The sequence below is a fragment of the Podarcis filfolensis genome, assembly GCF_964270895.1.
Source record: "Podarcis filfolensis genome assembly, chromosome: 15".
Lineage (NCBI taxonomy): Eukaryota > Metazoa > Chordata > Lepidosauria > Squamata > Lacertidae > Podarcis > Podarcis filfolensis.
The window spans coordinates 32,134,566-32,154,467 of record NC_139618.1 but is presented as its reverse complement, the minus strand read 5'-3'; the positions used below and the strand labels follow the sequence as shown (position 1 = coordinate 32,154,467).

Below are 19,902 nucleotides of genomic sequence, written 5' to 3'. Positions count from 1 at the left end.
TCATTTGAAATACATGTGCAGTTCTCTTGTAGGGGTCTGAAATGATTAATTTTAATGTAACATACTTCTATGAGGTTACTTCCAGCAAGTTAAGCTTCAAAAAGCATGCCATGTTGTGGAATTTTCAACATATTTTTGTTAAGTGCTGAATGCTTTCCATTTCCTAAGATTTCATTTCGTATTATGTTCAAGAAACAGACCTCCAACATCTAGGGCTTACTTACATTTCCGAGGTGGTGGGTGTGTTCATATTCCATGTGCGCTCTGGACAGGGAATTAGTGTGCCTTGGATAAACAACAGTTCCTCCATTTACAGCACCATTCATGATTCCATTCGTTCCATTAGGAACCTTGTGATGGAGGTGAAGGCAACCATTATTATGGTTTCCATTACTGATAAAGTTTCCATGTATGCTGCCATTGATACGACTTGTGCCTGGTAATGTTGTGTACTCAACCATTTGCCCATTGATATCAGCACGTTGGTAAAGGTAACCAGGAGGGTCATATTCTGCAAGAGTGAGGATTGGGAGAAAATGCTTAACACTTCAACTCTTAAACATGTTTTTTAGCTGAAAAGGTTACAGATGAAAACGTTTTACAGCTGGCTGTTCATGATAGAGTTTACACCCCTAGCACTACAATGCCTTAAGCCCTTTGCAAATTGTAAAACATGCTACAATCTGACTAACAGAGTTCAGATAGCAGATTACCACCACTGATAATTAAGGGGCTAACACAGATTACATGTTTTGCATATTTACCACTGTTTGGGGAATCTGACAGCTTTTGTGGCATAAAGACACTTATTTTATTGCACCAGCACTATTCAATGCAATATAGATTGTTCTGTCAGATCTATAGTTATAAGAGCCAAGTAAAACTGCTATTATTATATTTATTTATATCCCACATTTCCCCCAGACCAAGACACAATTGCTATACCTTATGAACATTTAGAATACCAAAAATGTAGGAACAGGAAGCGTCTCCCTTTCCCAGCAGATTTCAAAGAAGACTGTAACTATGTAAGTTGGCCATTAACTATATCTACCAATATCCTCTGAAAGTGAAAATATAAAGTTCTCCTAGAATACATTTCTATTGCTAAGTTGGAATGGAAAGTGAAGGCACGGAGTTAGGCTCTAATCTCTATGTTTCATAAGAAGAATAAAGCGCTTTTCCAAATTTGTTCCCCTCTGTTATTCAGTGGTGATCATAACAGCAACTGAAATTCACAATGAATGTTGTGGTGTTAGGTTACTTGGCAACAATGTTGTTTCATTAGGTTTGGTCCAGCAGAGGACATGAAGAATATTAGAATTAACCTACTCTGCATGGCAATTTGCTGGCGATTCTTCCACAAGCACATAGCAATGAAGGCTATCAGAATAAGCACCATCACTCCAAGGACACAGCCCACGATCAGGTATAACATGTCACTGCTTCGGACGGGACCATTTGGTTGACCAGCATTACTCCCAACTCCACGATCAGGAGAATTTGGTGGTGTGCTAAGGTCCTTCACTGGGTATTCTGATGCTCCAGGTGTGCGCTTCACTAATATGGAGGGAGGAGGGTATAAGATAAAACACACATTTAAAATAGCAAGTCTACAGAAGTGTTATTCATTCTATAAGTCAATCAAGAGCTGCAACTACCGTAATCCAAAATGGCATAAAATATGATGGTAGAACATTTTTTATCGTAAGTTACTTGATAATATATATTTGTTTTGGAATTTGTTTACCCTCAAGTCCACACGTCTCACTGCTTTAGCTTCTTTCACACATAGGAATAATGAACATTACCAAAATGTAAAGTAGTTGACAAAAAAAGATAATGGGCCGATTTTTGTTGTCAAATATCGATGCTTATGGATGGCTTGAAATGAACACATACCAATATATTCTGGGACAGGTGTGCGTAAAATTTATTAAAGATCCTTCTTCTACCCTTACTAGTATCCCAAAATTTTATATTTTAAAACTGATCATAGTTTCAAACATAGTTTGCTTTAAAAGAAATAAATTATTTATTGAACAACAAGGGTATTGGGTAGCTGCTGATAAATCCTACGTGTCTTTCTGAACCGAGAAACTGAAGCCGTCGTTTTGTTTACAGCAATAACAAGCAGGAACATTAGCTTGAGATAAAGTATGGGAAGATAGCACAGTTTTATGCATTGAATGAGAAGCTCTCTCAACCACTGAGGTGTGGTTTTGATGGTAGCATGTGATTTCTAAAAGCCCATATTAGATTACATATAGTGTGCTGAAATGGAATATTTATTTTCATGAAGTCAAGAAACTAACTAAAACATCTGAAATATTGTGAAAAATATTGGAAAAGAAATGAATTCTTACATAAGTATGAAGATTAAAGGTGAAGGTACCCCTGACTGTTAGGTCCAGTTGCAGACGGCTCTGGGGTTGCACGCTCATCTCGCTTTATAGGCCGAGGGAGCCAGCGTTTGTCCGCAGACTGCTTCCGGGTCATGTGGCCAGCATGACTAAGCTGCTTCTGGCGAACCAGAGCAGCGCATGGAAATGCCATTTACCTTCCTGCCGGAGCGGTACCTACTTATCTACTTGCATGTTGACGTGCTTTCGAATTGCTAGGTGGGGGGGGGGGAGCTGGAACCGAACAATGGGGGCTTACCCCATTGCAGGGATTCGAACCACTGACCTTCTGATCGGCAAGCCCTAGGCTCTGTGGTTTGGACCACAGCGCCACCCGCGTCCCAAGTATGAAGATTAGGGAACAGCAAATATATGGCTATTGGTTTAGTGACAGAAGAAAAATAACAGCTCCTTCTCACCTTTGGTCTCACAGATCATTACATTGCTGTAGTCACTTTCACCTCCTTCATTGTAGCACTGCATTTTAATATCATAAGATGTTTCAGGTTGCAGGTGACTTATCAAGTGCCACTGCTTTGTGCCTAGAAAGAAAGAAAAACATATAGACATGTAGCATGTTTGTTTCACAATTTGGAAAATATAAACTGAGCTAAAAAATGTAGGAACTGTCCTTACAATTTGAGGACAACAGGTAAAAAATAAATGGCCCATTGCAATTAAGAGCTAAGATAGCAGGCCAAAATCAGTCTTACATACACAAATATGCATATAAGAAGAATTTAATTTACTACTAATAAAATGTCTACAACCTTCCTGAACATGTTTGTCTCAAAGATGGAATGTAGCATCTATTTAACATAAAACCCTAAGGGCAAAGTCTGAATCAGACACATAAATAAAACTGCAATAAGAAATATTTGGCAGAAAGTGGTTGTTTTAAACTTTGGAATTTGGCCAATACAAAGCAGTACGCATGGACAGCCATGGATCACAACATGCTATGATCATAGAAGAGACTCATCTAGCGCCATTGTTGGTGGCCTTCCACCATGCTATTAAGATCTGACTTTAAAAAATAAATAAATAAAGCATGCAATAGGAGCCTGGTAGAAAGAGACACTGTACTTTTGACTCGCTGTTGATACAACTAATCACAATATGATACACAGAGTTAACATGAACCACCTCCACCTTTGTTATAGCTTAAGCAAGACTAACACCATCTTACTGCAGGCTGACACCATAATCATGTATTCTCATTGTAATCATGCTGACATGCAAGCTTAAGAGAGGAACAGAGAAAAAGCAAACCACAAGAGGGTGTGTAAAGGGAAGTTTTAGGAGCATGCTAGGCCATGACATTTAAATGGAATAAACAAAAAAATGCCTAGCTAGCTGAAATGTGGAAGCATCTGTCTATGCAGTTAAGCTGGCGCTATCACACGCAAGATTGTATTACTGGGAGTCTTGCAAGTCTAACCTATATGTATAAAAACTGTGTGCAAACAGAGATAAGGATTCAGCCTCTGATCACTTTTCTGATCGCTTGTTGTTACCTTTTCTGCTCAAGTAAGAAATTAAATTTGCTTTTAGAGAATTATTGAGTGTCACTTGTCATTTTGATAGTGAGTAAAGGACTCAGCTGTGCAACAGACCTTAGGTGAGGTTTTCCCACAGCACTTTCCACCATGCTATTAAGACTTGACTTTTTTAAAAATAAAGCATGTGATAGGAGCCTGGTAGAAAGAGAAACTGTACTTTTGTCTGTAGGTCTTCTGTTGATACAACAAATCATATGATAAAAGGAGTAACATTTTGCTAGCCACCTTAGGGTGTGTGTGTGTTTTTAAAGGCAGAAAAGTGAAGACATCACAAAAAGACTTGAAGCCACTCAATTCTATACTTAAGTCTAAGAACATACTCCAGAGAACCTGAGGAAAGCAGTTTACCAACAGCATGACTAGCTGCAGACAATTTTTATGTACTATGAAAATATATGAAGTAAGAAGGCCTTTGATATTCAGCATTGGAAATTCTAATCCAAACAAGTTCATTTAAGAGAATGATTTTACTGTGTCTGGCTGAAAGTCAATTTTTCGTTTAGACACCACCTGGTGTTTTCTCTGTACTCATAAATCACTTTCAGTCTGTATGCTCACCCTTATGACAAGTTTTAATAAAGAGGAACCCACTATATTATAATTAAGATGGTTTAGATACGCCTAATGCTTCTTAAATGTCGACATCGTGGTCTATTTCTGCTGGAACTGCTTCCACCTAGAACACAGACAGATCTATAAGCTATAGCCTTCACAGGGAAGAATAGTATCAAGATGCTACTGTATTTCAACAGCACCCAAATAGGGGTGCTATTTACACAATAACCCAATGCTCTTCTTTGCTCCACTTAGAAAGGTGGAAGTAAATCAGGGTCGTTTCAGTTGGTGCTTCCCCTGATCTCCACATACAGTCCGACAAAGGTGAAAATGGGCCTTTATGTGCACAGATGCTTCGGCACCACCTGAAACATTGATCAATCACGGATCTCAACTGCATGGAAGGCTACAGACATGTACACGCACAGACACCTAATTCTCACCTTTGCGTCAATGCATAGAGCTTGAGTCAGCCAGTGTAATTCTGCTTCCCCTCAAAATCACACTCCAGGTGTGAATCACATGCATATACAACTATTGTCCCTACTGAAAGACTGAACCGACAAGAGAACACCACTGTTGTACAATACAGCCTGCCAATATCTGAAAGTCTGTGTGTTTAACTGCTTTGTTGAAGAGCCTTGGAGGTGACTGTTTCAAACAAATCATAGTTCATTTATGTTTGCAGCTTATATCCTCAAAAATGAATACAGGCTGAAGCAGCAGACTAGCTTTTCCCCAGGAACTCAGTTTTCCAAATCTTTCTAAGCTCCATCTTCTCATTACACCTCAAGCATCCTTTTAGTAATTACATCAGGCTTTAGATTTTCCCTTCAAACGTTTACTAGAACTGGAATCAGTACAAATATTTTAACTCTGTTCCCATATATTGAAGCAAGGAAAATGTAAGCAACTGTTATCTGAATGCACTTTGAGTTTTTGACACTAGCTCCATGAACCAAGTATGGAATGCAAAATTTCAGCACAGGAGACAACAAAAGGTTTGGTGGTGCTTTTGTTGAACAAGCAGAAAGACAGAAAACTACTGACTATGTAATGAAGAACCAAATGCAAACATCAGGAACTTTAAAAATAAAATCAAGCTAGCATGTGGCAACATATACAGAAAAGGCATCAAAGTTTTGAGACAATCTCAGAAAGACAAGACTGATCATGAAATGAAACCTTGGGCTACTAATGAAGTCACAACCATTGCGAAAACTTTACTACTGAGTGTTTGGAACTGAAAATCCTGTGCCGAAATTTACTTATGAAAGGTACAAAAAAGAAAAAGAAAAATACTGCAGTGATCCAAAAGGCATGCACAAGAGATTCCCCTCTCTATATTTTCCTACATAACTAAGGCTAATTTGAATATTTAAATCAATAAGTAGTTGTGGATATATAATGTAGTAAAGAAGAGTTTGATGTATAACATTTCTACCACTGTGCAACTTTCTGTTCAAGCTTTGGCACAGCAGAGCAGCTGCTAGTGGTTTCAGGCTTCTTTTAAGATTTCAGAATGCATAAACCTGAACAATCAGGAACAAGCAAATTTCACAGCACAGCGGAGCTCACTTAAACATTTATAAACACAGATTCTGTGTACCAGAAAGGCTACAAGTGAAACACTGAACTTCTTCCAAGGTAATAGCTTAACCTCTCAGTTAACTACACTCATTACATAGGTGTTTAGCAGCCCTGTAGCATTGTAGAGCAATATTAATATAGTAATAGATTCAAGCATGGCAACTTATGGCAGCCATAGCCATTCTATGCAATTGTGAGAACAGGTTTAATCTTACATAAAATAATTTTAAGAGCTCATAGATGCACTAACAGGTGTTATCAGAGGAATTCTGTAGTTGTCAGTGCTCAACCAAATGCCTGTTCCTGCGTTAACGAATGTAATTGGTTTATATACTTTCCCACTGTACAGCTCATAAAATTAAGACCTACAAATGGACCAAAATCCATCCAATAAAATCAGCTGCTTATATATTAGTGTTATGAGACTAAATCTGAGAAGCCAGTTCTTTTCCAGCTTCAAGCACGTTAAGAGATTTGACACCTGAATTAAATAGAAGAACAATTGCAGTATAGAAAATTTTGCAGCTTATCTCAAATTTGTAACCTAAAAGTTAACAACATGGCATCTTTATAGTAATGGGACACTGAATTCAAAAAGTGAAGGATCATTCATTCACATGAACAGCTTCCACACAATCCTGTTAGACCATAATGAGATTTATGGATCATGTGCGAAATTTATTATGAGAACTAATACTCCACAAATATAGTCCCACTGCAATTTCTGTGACAAGGGTTCAAGATCTGGCAGATAGTGACACAGATGTTTATTCTAGTGCCTCAACTCTAGTTCACAGGAATCAGAAAGGGTTCTCATCCCCCCCCCCCACATTACACTTTGGCTTTCTTAAATGTTACAATGAGCACAGTCCCTTATACAGAGTTGTCTATTTCTGTGATGTCTTTTTTGTGATGTCTTTGTTATGTTTTCTTTACATTAGAACAGCATTTGGGTTGATGCTTTGGAGGGGGAATAAGAAGTACTGTAATTGGAGCAATTCCTTGCATAATCAGAGTAATGTATCTTACCTTCCACAACATCCCTCTTGTAATCACTATCATTGTCACTATCTGTTGGCCGGTAATAAATATAAAATCCTTGGATGGGTGTGTTGTTGTTGCTTGAAGTGATATACTAGAAAAGAAATATTAAAACAACTGAAATTCCAGAACTACAGTCAACAAGGGATATATTTTCCTGGGGCAGGGGCTGAAAGACAATGTTAATGTAATGCGGGAAGAGACAACGGAACAAAAGTGGACTTTAAAACAGTGAGAAGTATTTTGTGAATACAGTTCTAGAATTTTAGCTAAAGCTATACTCTCATTATTGTTTAAAGGTTTAAAATCGGGAACCATTCCATTCTGGGTTCAGACCAAATTAGCTTTGGTCATCTTGAGGGATGACCTTTATCAGGAGAAGGGCAGGAGTAATGTGACCCTGTTGCCTTTACACATGGATGAGGATCAATGAACTAAAGCTGAGGCCCTATGGGTAAGTGGTTCCTGGTTCTGGGAAACAGAAGAGTTGCATGTTCGGGATGGGGCTGCTTTTGCCTGAAGGAATAGGTATCTAGTCTGGGGTATACCTAGATCTATCTCTGTCACTGGTGACTCAAGTAGGCTCCATGGCTATGAATGCCTTTTTATAGCTCCGGCTGGTATGTCAGCTATGACTGTTCTTAGAAAGGCACAGCCTAAGCTAGTGACCCATGCCTTGGAAATTCTGAGATTGCAGTAATATAATGTATTCAATGTGGGGCTGCTCTGAAGACTGTTTCGAAAGTTGCAGCTGGTGTACAATGTGGTAACTTGGTTGCTCAGTGGAGCACCATTCTGTGGGCATGTAACATCCCACTTGAAGAAACTGCACTGGCTTTCAATTTGCAATTAAACAAAGTTTAAGGGTCTACTGCAATTTATAAAACCTTAAACAACTTGGAACCGGGTTGCACAAAGGAATACTTCCTCCCATATAGACCTGTCCATGCAATGAGATCAGAAGATGAGCCCTCTTAATGCACCTTCCAGCCTCCAGACCACCAGGAAAAGGGTAGCACCTACTATGTGGAACAGCCACCCTACAGAGTTACAGTAGGCACTATCTATATTATGTTTTGATGCAAGTTTTTAAGAGTACATGTTCACCAAGGCATTTTCCTGAGTGCAATACTGGTTGCTAAACTGACTGTAAATACTCAGCATTTATACTGTGCATTTCAAGTGCTCACTGCTTTTCATATACAGCTTTTGGTTCCCAAAAGGTCAGTTTAGTATAATCCACTGATCTGTTGCTGTACAGAACGTTTGATCTAACGCGAGATGCAAGCAAAATCAATTTTTTCATGGTGCACATAAATTGATACTTACAGTCCACTTTAACATGATCTGAGTGTCGCTGACCGCCTCAGTGTAAGCAATGTGTGGTCCTGTGACGGGTCGGTTGGAAAACCGATTGGTAAAGCCAGCTACCTGATAAGGCCGAGAGGCAGAACTTCGTGGGCTCTCCCCGTAGTTATTAATAGCAATCACACGAAACTTATATGCAGCTCCTTTCATATGGCAAAAAAAGAGAGAACTGAACATTAGATGATAAGATAAAACCCAGCATTCTAGAAACATAGAACAGAAAGATCCAAATGGCCCTTATTGTAAGATTATCTTATACTATTTTTCTCACTTACTAGCTGGACATCCCTTCCTGATAGAAAGATCCAATCTAGCCAAATACTGGATGAGATGTTATTTTCCACCAGAAAAGATATGGCAAGATGTGAGCACATGCCTGCTCTCTATACCAAGTTAGGAAAGTAAAGGTGGTCAGTGACTTATTCTCATGCTTATTATGAAAATGCTGTTCAGATGCTTGACTAAAAAAGTTTGTGATAGTTAAGACACAAGGACTGCTAATTTCCCTGAATCTTATATAACATTGGTGGCATTAAAAGCAACATCCTATAGTTTAACAGGATTTTAACTTGGCTACAGCGCCAATGCAGAAATGCATAATACTGATTGTGATCTCTCTTGAACAAAAAATGCATATTAATACCTGGATCCAAACTGCCAACTTCCACTGAAAGTTTGGAAGGGGAGATGTTATCAGCTGCAACCAGCCACTCACTGTTCCTGTTCATGCGTTTATATTCTACTTTAAAGGCAGTGATGGGTGATCCACCATTGGCACGTGGGATCCAAGTGACATAAACAGAAGTCTCTGATGCCGTGGAAATAGTAGGTCGATCTGGTGCCTCAGGTACTGAAATAGGAAATTGAGAAGGCTTCATAAAGATTTAGAAGTTAGAAGCACTTGATTTCTATACCCAGATTTTATTTAATAATGTGTTTCAGTCAAGTGAGAAAGAACATACTCAAATGTGCATTAGTCTTAAGCCCAGAAAATCCTTTCTTAAACACAAACATGGAAGATCATTTCAGTTTTCAAATATGGAGATAATTAAAGCTTCTTAGGGAAAAAAATAGCTAATTTGGCAATGTAGTCTATTGTATATAGACTACGTTATGCCAGAACACTGTATTATGTCAGCGCACACCAGTCCTGAAGCATTAGCACATCATCAGAAACCAAGAGAATTGCATAGCTTAATTCACAACCACAGAAATAGACAGGGTGATCTGCTGTGTCACTACTACTTGGTACCAAACTGAAATAAACGTGTTGCACAGAAACCTCACCATTTGCAGAACAGAAAGCCTACAATCTAAACTGAAATTCCTAGATACAGTAACTATAAGAATAAAGCCTTCATAAGTATCAAGAAGCTTTAAGACCTCTTAGAAACAAGTTAGCTAGCATTCAAAACCATGCATATTATATTAATACTTACTGAACTCACTTGAAGTTAGACAGCAGTGGGAACAGAAAGAATGGAGAGAGGTGGTGTTAGTAAGTGTGATTATAACCATTCTGGCAGACATATCCTTCAGTCTTTACTTTATTGGTTCATACACTTAAACTACATAGAGTACAGCATAGAGAAATAGGATATAATTTGAAAGAGGAAGATACATAGTTTAACCATGAAAAGGTTATATATTCTTAAGGCTATTTTCCAGCTTGTCATCTTCTACCACATAGGACAGACAACACATGCAAGCGCCGACACTTGACTATGTTGTTTCACATCAATTTAACTATGAAACGTTAAATTATTCTGTAAAATTTAGCAACGACAAAAGTGATGGAACATACATTGGACTCATTTTTTAGTAAATGAGTAGGACATCTCTCACTAATTATAAATTCCATTAATCCTACCATCTCAACATGCTAATTATAAACTCCATTAATCCTACCATCTCAACATGCAACCCAAAGACCATCACAAATAATACATTTTGATTATACACTGGAACCCTCTTCATTACACAACAAATCATATAGGAAATCAGGAGGGTAAATATATCATGTAATGAGTGAGGAGTCCTACTTTCTGGAAGGTTTGGATTAATCACGGATTAGGCTCCCCACACTTCAGCTGATGCACAGAGAGTTCATTCTTGGACAAACTCTGATGAATCGGGGGGACCACTGTCTATCATCTGATGACATAATGTGTATACTCTGTCAAAGTTGGTCCACAAGGTGGGGGTCGACTAATTGGCAGATTAAATACTGCTTTCCAGCTGCAGTTTCTATCTGCCTGGCACCTCACATCACATATGATGTCAGGTTTGAGGCAAGTGGATGTGGTTTGGTGAAGCTCCACAGACCAGAGGTTCTCTACCCCAACCTAGCTTACTGCAATCTACTCTGACTGGAAGCACTCTCCCAAAAGCAGAGGTCTTACCCAGCACTGCTACCTAAGATCTTTAACTGGATGTAGAAGCTGCCTTATACCACATCAGACTATCAAACATCTACTATCAGTACTGCCCACACTGAGCAGTGACAATTTTCTAGGTTCTCAGTCTTTCATAATCTGCTACCAGATTTTTGTTTTAACTGAAGATGCCAGGGATTGAATTTGGATCCTCTTCATGTAAAGCATGCATTCTGCAATGAGCTACGGGGCCTTCCCAATTCCACAAACAGTTTAGTGCTCAGTTGGTGTTCTTTTAAGTTGCTATACTGTCATTCAACTAGAAAAGTCACAAATTGAACACTTACACATAAATGACCTGAAAATCAGATGAACAGCCAGAGAACATTCAGGAGGGTTTCCACACACACACACACCCCAAACTGTAATGTATGCTGCAGTATAAAATGCACAGACAAAAATCTGAATGGTAACACCTACCTCCACTATGTCGAGATGAATCTGGAAGGACCACTCCAAAATTGTTGGTTGCCCCTTCTTGAATGACAGAGTGCTTAGGAATACCAACTGGTTGAGAGGGAGCCTGTGTATTTTTTGAGGAGGAGGTTCTTTCTAAGAGAGAATTATGTGCTCAGTGAGTGGAAGAAACCTTGCTAGTCAGTCAATATCCTCTCTTATGGCATGTTTTGAACCAAGTAGTAAAGGTTTATAATCACACACATCCTACAAAATTTTTATGCCATTTGAGAACAGCTTTCTGCCCCATGGAAATAGGCAGCAATACTACTGAACCTAAATAATATTTACACTACAGAAATCCTACTAAAACTGAATATGCCATGCTATTGATGGTACATCAGTTTAGCCTTTGCTATAGGACAGCCCGAATCTACAAGTCTGTTTCAATGGAACTTTGGGAAGTTCCCAAGGAAAGCGTATTCTCATTGTGAAGAGATCCTAAAGTGCTCTTCTATGTATGAAAGAGCACAGCCTCCCAATAATGCAAGAAAGGTGATTTTGCCAATCTGCCTTCATTCCTGCAGCCAGCCAACCAGCCAGACAACTTTCAATACTGTTGCCAAGGGACCCCCACTCTACCAGAGTAAATTTTCCTAGGGGCTAAAGAGGAGAGGAGAAATTTGCAAAAATCACCTTCCTCCCCTTATATCAGCAAGTGCTGACATTGTTCTGTGAATGGAAGATCACTCACAGAATCTCAGGGTTCTACTCAGACTGCAGATCTATGTTCAATTCCTGAATCCTGGTTCAGAGCAAGTACTGGACATGGAGTTCCAATGAGACTGCAGCCACTCTCTTTGGTTTTTTTATGGGTATTATAGGTCTCCGCAAATGGGAACTTTAGAAAAAAGCCCATCAACTGCAATGTATTTTGAGTACACGCTTACTTACCTTTGCTAGTACGGAAAGTAAGCATGGAAGGCTGGCCTTCACCGGCCACATTTCTGGCTACCATCAAGACCTCATAGAGACTGGAAGGTTCCAGTTCTGAGAGAGAAAGTTCATTTTCACTTCCAGGGACACGAACTGTATTCCAGTTGGTAACATTGAGATTATCATCCAACTGCAAAAAGGAATCACAAGAGGCTAAGAGCAAATAAACCGCTATCTGAATCTGCTGCAGTTAAAAACAAGAAAGAAAAGTCTAAATATAAGCTAATACCTTAGTTATTTCACTATAAGAAAGTGAAAGCAAGTAACTGATGTGAAAGAGTTTTCTTAATGACTTTTCCTGCAAAGCTTAGAGCAAGCTTTAGGAGCAGAGACTTGAATGCATTGGGACATGGAGTTTCCTAATCTTGTTAGGATTTCTGGTTTTCTCCCCAAGCTTCTGGGCAGTATTTAAGGAGGTTAAATTGGAAACTCCCAAGGCTCTATTTCATGTTGCCAGTAGCAAAGGAACCTGAAACTTCTTCATTCCTAAATAGCTACCTACATATCCAGATGGATGTATCTCTCTTTGGCCTAATATTATCATCAAATACCAGAGTTCTGTACCATGTATGTGTGTGTGTAACATAAGCCCTGTTTGTTACTAAAAATGATGGCAGTCCAACTCATCCAATTTTCAAAAAATGAAGCACAAAGTTTATCAAATATAACGCAATTTGAACAAGTACCTTGCGGTATTTCACAAAATAGGCATTAATTGGCTGACCACCATCTTTTCCAGGGCGCCATACCAGATTGTACTGATCTGGTTTAAGAGTCTGTGGAGGACTGAGAATGATCGGAGCTTCTGGTGGAGAAATGCCACTGGATGTTTTTTCTGTAGCGACTTCTTCAGTAAGAATCTCTGTTGGAGATGAACTTTGAAGGCCCGTATCGGAATCATAATCTCCATCTCCTTCATCACTCTGGGCAATTTCCACAGGAGCACTTTCTTCTGCTTTTGTACTAGCTTCGTAGGAATCTACAGAAGGAAGTTGAAGGTTAGAGATAAGCAGTGAAAGAAAAAGAGGCACCAGAACTCTCCACGAACGCTTCCCTTAATCTCTTATAAGGGAAATGGTGTCTACCTGAGAGATGCCGAAACTGAGTTCTGGCAAGTTCCAGCTGAAAAAAAGCCCTGGAGATATGCATGGATTCCAATGTTGTTGGTTTGCAAATACCATCAGCTCCAGCCAATAGCCAATGGCTAGGTATGATGGAAGTTGTAATCCAACAGCACCTGAAGGGCATCATTTTGGCTACCCCTGCCCTACAGAACAAAAAATATTGCTTTGCTTTTTGATCTTTACCAACAAATATGAAATACACAGCGAGCCAGTTTGCACAACACACAAAAGCATAATTAAATATAAAATTAAAATAAAACTCAGATTTAACGTGAGCAAGCACTGTGCACTGGCACACAAGTTAGTCATACCTTACTTTGCTCCTTCCCTGCTCCTGTGTTTTCCACGCCAGGAGGAAACAAACCACAGCCCTGGCTTAGCATTATGTGTGAACTAACAGTCATCGTTTATTTCCACCAGACCAACCACAACTGTTAAGTCAAGAACCCTGGTTTCCATTCATGGGTTTGCTTGGCCAGAAACAAAGCAGGATAAATTGCAGAATATGTATGAACAGCAACAGGCAGATGCTCCTGACCATCCATTAGACGTATGATTTGTCCAAATCCAATTTTTTTAAAAAAGAAGTTATCCTGACAGTACTTCAGCCAAAATATCTGCACGCTATTGGAGCAGCAACTTGGATGCCACTTACCAACGGTAAGGAAAGCTTCGGAACGAGCAGTCCCATATTCATTAATTGCTTCACAGGTATATTTCCCAGCATGCTCTGATGTAACAGGCTGAACATATAAGGAGCTTGATCCACTGCGAGACATGATGAAGTAGGTTCTGTCTGAAATGGAGTTGCCAGTTCTTGCTTGGGAGGATGACTTCCGTGATTTTGAATAAAGCACCTGTGAAGGATGGCTGGTAATCAGCCCATGACTATTGTACCAACGGATTGCAGGTGGAGGCAACCCAGTGGCATTGCAGGACAGCGTGACTGTGTCACCTTCTGCTACTCTGCTGTTTGCTGGCAGCGAGGTTATAGTTGGCTTGAAGCCTCTGTCTATTAAAAATATAAATATAAGATACAAACTCATATTATAATAAAATACAGTACTGTTCTTGCATATCCCGAAGCCAGCACAGTCATAAAGGGGGCCAGGGGGTAATATATGGACATCTAAGCTACGTAGACTGCTTTGGGCCACAAACACATCAGAACCCACTCATGCAGGTGCTGTGATTGTTAACTACTCTAGTAAAAGAATATTTAATATTCTGAAGAGAAAGAAACTGAAAGCTTTCAAATATGCGCCCTAAACTGACACATCAGCAAGATGTATTATCAGAATTCTATTATTTGAGATTCTGCATATATAAGTTTACAGCTGGAATTTGGTTTCAATTGGCAACATCATCAAAACCATTGACAACACTCTCAACACCATCAAAACTAAGGCAAATAAATTTAGTCTGTCACAATTTCATAGCTCACACACTAGGTGGCCTATTAAAATTGGCTAATATTTGGTCAGTGGACTACAGCCTACTTTGTAACACAAGAAATGAGGTCTACCATTTTAAAGCATAACTTGTTGATCAGAACAATTTAGGAGAATAATCCCAGGAAGCAACAGGCTATTTTCATGCTAGACTGAAAGATGTCAAAAAGAAAAGCAGAAGTTTATAAACAGAAAGGTGTTTGATGTGATTTATTTTTTTTACCTCCTTGGGAATGAAGTCTCCCAGTAGACTGCACAAATCCAATGCCATTGTTGACTAAACACTGATACAACCCTGAATCTTCTCTGGTGAAACCATTAATTCTCAGCTTGTTTCCTGAAGGAAAGTGCCGTGAAGAAAGATGGACAGGAGCTGCATTATGGTACCAGGTGAGGTTAGGTGTCGGGTTTCCATGTATTTCACAGGAAAGATGTATATTTTTACCCAGGGACACTAACTGATCTTGCAATCCTTTTGAAATTGATGGTGATTCTAGAATGGAAAAGAAAATGTACATATGATACGCTGCATTCATTCTGTTAATTTCACAATAGCATGTCTCATGGACCATAAATTTATTGCTTCAAAAAAACTCGCCAATCAAGCATTTTGCCACTGCATATCTTACCAAGTACATTTATACTGTAGTTTACATGTTTCACAACTCCGGACTTGTTATCCACCACACAGGAGTAATTTCCAGCATCTGACGTATTAATCGAGTCTATCATAAGATGAGAGTGAAGCATTCTCCACCTGCCTTTAGTGAGTACATCTTGGTCATCCTTATACCAATGGACATAAGAAACAGACAGCCCACTAACAACACATTCCAACATCAAAGGATTGTGCTGAGGTACTGCCAAAGTCTGAGAAGTGGTGGGATGAACAATGTGAAAGCTGTCTGAGGAAGAGCCTAGAAATTGAGAGAAAAGGATACATGAGTTCTTTTCAACTGGGTGTTCAAAACTCTCTGGCTTCCTACATTCTCACCAAGGCATTATGTTTCTATACCGTTTTATAAACATGCCAACATAACCACCCACTGTTGACCCTAGGCTGAATGAAGATGTAACATTTGATTGTACAGTAGTTTGTTCCCTTCAGCCTGGTTAAATTTCCAAACATTTGCCAGGCATAGCCAAGCTAAACCTTAAGTAGTACACATTAGTAAGATCTGCTTATCACTTTTCCTTCTTTCTTCATTTCTCTGCTTGCAAACTGCTTTAACCATAAGAATCTACCTTACACGAAGCCAGACTATTGGTTTATCTAGCTCAGTATTGCTTATCATGTCTGGCAGCAGCTCTCCAGGGTTTCAAGGTGTGAGCATTTCTTGGTCCTACCTAGAGAGGCCAACTTTTTCATGCAAAGCATATGCTCTGCCAATGAGTTGTGGCCCTTTGCAATGGTCTGCTTGATGCAGATGCAACTCTTAAAAAAGGTTAATACTAACTACAATTTACAAACACACTCCAAATTACGTTTTCACATCTATAATAATAATTTAGGTATTTAGATTCAATGCTTAACCATGGTTAAGGAAAACTGGTTATGCATTGTACCGGATACTTTGACAGGGCTTCCTCTAAACTGAACTTTTCAAAGTGCAAGGTATGAGATTCAGGGAACTTGCAGTGGTAGTCCTTGGTGGTTTATGCCCTATGATTTCATGGAACAATTTTAGTCCTATCACATTCAATACTCACTGCTGATTATGAGCTTATGTCCATTGGGTTCATGTTTAAGATCATCAGTGACTGGGTTATATGCTGCACACTTATAGAATCCTTTGTCATCTGAAGATACATTCAAAATTTGCAGATTTCCAGATGGGAGAATTAGGTAGTTTTCTAGAATAAAATTGGGTTATTATTAATTTAGTTGCTATGGATTGATTTTCTATTCAAGTGTGCAGATTAATCAGTGTTTACTGAAACAGAAAGATAATGTAATGACCAAAGCTCAAATTACTGTAGCAATTCCTAATGGTCAGGAAACAGACAGAAAGTGAAATCCCTCTATATATATATCTACCCAGAAATAAGTTCTATGCAGTTCCATGGGACTTATTTCTTGGTAAGGGTGCACTGGATTGCAGCCATTTAAATCTTTTTATTACACAGAGTCTCACCTGTTGATTGTTCCAGCCATTTCCCTCGTACACGGAAACGAATATGTGCCTCTGGACTACTTTTTGGTGGCTTGCAACTGATTAAAGCAGTATTCCCTTCTTCCGCAACAATTGTGTTCCTCACTGAGGTCTCAAAATCATCAAGATCTAGAAGAAAACGTAGTTTTTTCTTTAAAGGTTCAGAAAATACAGCAGGATCTACTTCCAAAGTTTTGGGTTTAATAACAATGGGGTGCTCAAGTCCTGATCAGAGGATATTTCTCAGGAGAGAATGTCAATGCAGTAACAATGAAGGAAAGCCTTAAGTTCATGTGTGTCCTTCCCCTCCCACTTTACTAAGCACAGAAACTAAAGTTCCAGCATACAGCCCAATTTGAAGTTTATTTTCTACAAGCTCTCTCTCTGTGTGTGCACACACGTATGTGCCAGGGATGAATATATCTAAGTCTGAATTTCCATTGTTACTGTATTGACTGTCTCCTGAAGAGCACCATCTAAAAATTCTTCTAACCTTTTCGACCTCAACAATGCTATATGGGCAACCAGACAATTTCAATTCTAAATGAAAGGTAGGATGAATTCATTCAAAGTATCATTAAAAAAACCCTTCAGTTATATTGCAGTAAGGCTAAAAGGAAAGGCTAAAATGCAAGAACTAGTGGGGTACTGTTATAAAATCAGATGCAAGAGAAAGGGCGTGCAACAAGAACAGAGTACATTTTGTTCCTGCAATGGAAGATAATTAGAATAGCAGAATAGCAATTCGACAATGTGTGGAATATAGTGCTGTTGTACAGTACTGCCATGCCAGTTTTCATTGGCTAGGCTAGGTTTGCACAGCACATTAAACCATTGTTAAAACAAATTATGACTGAGTTTGAATGAGCAGAGTTGCTGGTGCATACTGCTGAGAGTACAGATGTCTTCTTCCTCCCCTGCTCCTGCTGTACTGTTGGGAAATAAGCCATGATTTGGTATGTCATGTTATCTGAACCCACTCTTGTGGTTTGTTTCTCTCCAAATAACCTTGGCTTCCACATCTTGCTCCTTTGTAGAAAAACAACTGGGTTTGAACAACATGACAAGGATGAAGTGAAGTGCCCATGACTTCAGCAGCATGCATGAACATGCTGCTCCACACTGGTTTCTTTTAACTATGGTTTAATGTGATGTGTGAACTGGGCCACTGTTTTGTACAATTCTCAGCTTATGTTACAGAGCTGCTAGTTCACTTAAATGCCAATTCACCTACCAGTAGTTCCACCATTGCCATTTTCACCTCCAAGTGGTACAGTACACTTAGATATATTCACAATTTATTGCAACCAGTAGAGTTTGTCAGTGCTAACTGACCTTTATAAGCTCTCAAGGGAATCCTGCTATGGGTCAATACTCTACAAAAACACTTACCCGTCTCAATTATGAGAAACTTTTCTCTTATGGGTATTTGGGATATGCTTCATACACACAGCATCTTTATAAAGGAGATTCTTTAACTCAGACTTAACAAGACAATTCAAGCATCTTACTTCTGATCCCCAAAAGCCAAATCACCCTCAAGTTGGAAATACTTTTGAAAACAAGAGGGGAAAAGGTTTTCAAAAGACAAATATAAGCATGGGATGATTTTGTTAAGATCTTTTAACTTTCATTTAAAATTGTATTTGAAAATCTAATTTTTTTACAGTTGATTATGGTTTATAATGTAAATTATGGCAATTCCCATGGAATTAACAAGCTTTGTTCCCCTCCCCTTTCAATTCAGGTAAAACTGATCAAACTTGCACCATCTACCTAAAAACTAGGGGGTGTTTGGGTAGGCCTTCAGATAAAGATTTCTTCATTTAGCACAAACTCCCTTTCTAGAACTTGTTCATAAATTGCAATATGAGGACTGATTTTTACTGGAAGAAATTAGTAATAGTTTCTTTCTATATTATGTAGTTAACTTCAAGAGAAAAACACAAAATAGATACTTTGCTTTACTATGTGCTTCTAACACAGAGGTCACCCCTTTGTCCCAAATAAGGCATGTTTAAAGACACATAAATTCCTCCAAGATGTTAAATTCATGGATGTGGCAAACAAAAAAAAATGGACAAAATAAAAGGAAACGTTATAAAAGAATAATGTGCTCAGTTTTACCATAAATAAAAGTATAACTTACAGGCAATAGATACTGTTGCAGGCCTGCTGATAATTGCACCAATGCTGTTATTGACTATGCATTGATATACACCAGAATTTGAAGGGCTAAGGGAGAAGATTGTAAGGTATCCTGGCTGTGAGTCTACTTGCTCCACTTTCTTGTGTAATTTCTCTCCATTGAATAGCCAAGCTACATGAGCTGTAGAGGGCTCAGCAGTACAATGAAGCTTTACAGTTGCACCAGGTTTCTGGATGGTAGAAAGTGGCTCAGAAACAAAGTGAGGAATCAAGTCTAGAAAAGAAAGACACACACACTCAGTGCAAACAATTCCTTTAGCTGTTAGCAGTTTTGAGTATGTATGAAAATGTGGACTAAACATTTGGTATGCTGCAGGATATATACAGTACTGCAGTTTAGCCCAAAGGCCCCCAAAGCAGTGGAAAACATTTAATACATATTGATACAAAAGAAATATGCAATAAAGGTACAATATAGAAAACACAACAATCAAAAGAATATAAAATAGTGTCAGGATTTTCAATAGGCAGCATCATGGCGGGGCGGGGGGAATCCCATAGAATTTTTTTTTTAACGTATCTCCTACAAATACACACCAGTTTATACTATTTCTAAATTTATATCCAACCTCAATATTTGTGCATTTGTTACTCATAAGCACTACAGATTGGAACAGAAAA

General features: G+C 38.8%; 1 protein-coding gene across 4 annotated transcripts in view; it reads right to left on the bottom strand.

Annotated features, from left to right (window-relative positions):
• CDON (cell adhesion associated, oncogene regulated) overlaps positions 1-19,902 on the bottom strand; it is a 117,491-nt gene that overhangs the window by 13,411 nt on the left and 84,178 nt on the right. For all 4 annotated transcript variants that reach the window (XM_083588351.1, XM_083588349.1, XM_083588352.1 and 1 more), the window contains 15 exons: positions 19,223-19,495; positions 17,056-17,202; positions 16,631-16,774; positions 15,550-15,837; positions 15,144-15,413; positions 14,125-14,481; positions 13,032-13,324; positions 12,304-12,475; positions 11,374-11,505; positions 9,162-9,368; positions 8,480-8,661; positions 7,139-7,244; positions 2,822-2,944; positions 1,333-1,560; positions 225-511 (listed from right to left, as the gene is read on the bottom strand). In XM_083588351.1, the coding sequence (XP_083444477.1) occupies positions 225-511; positions 1,333-1,560; positions 2,822-2,944; positions 7,139-7,244; positions 8,480-8,661; positions 9,162-9,368; positions 11,374-11,505; positions 12,304-12,475; positions 13,032-13,324; positions 14,125-14,481; positions 15,144-15,413; positions 15,550-15,837; positions 16,631-16,774; positions 17,056-17,202; positions 19,223-19,495 (3,209 nt within the window). The remainder of the gene's footprint in view (positions 1-224; positions 512-1,332; positions 1,561-2,821; positions 2,945-7,138; positions 7,245-8,479; positions 8,662-9,161; positions 9,369-11,373; positions 11,506-12,303; positions 12,476-13,031; positions 13,325-14,124; positions 14,482-15,143; positions 15,414-15,549; positions 15,838-16,630; positions 16,775-17,055; positions 17,203-19,222; positions 19,496-19,902) is intronic.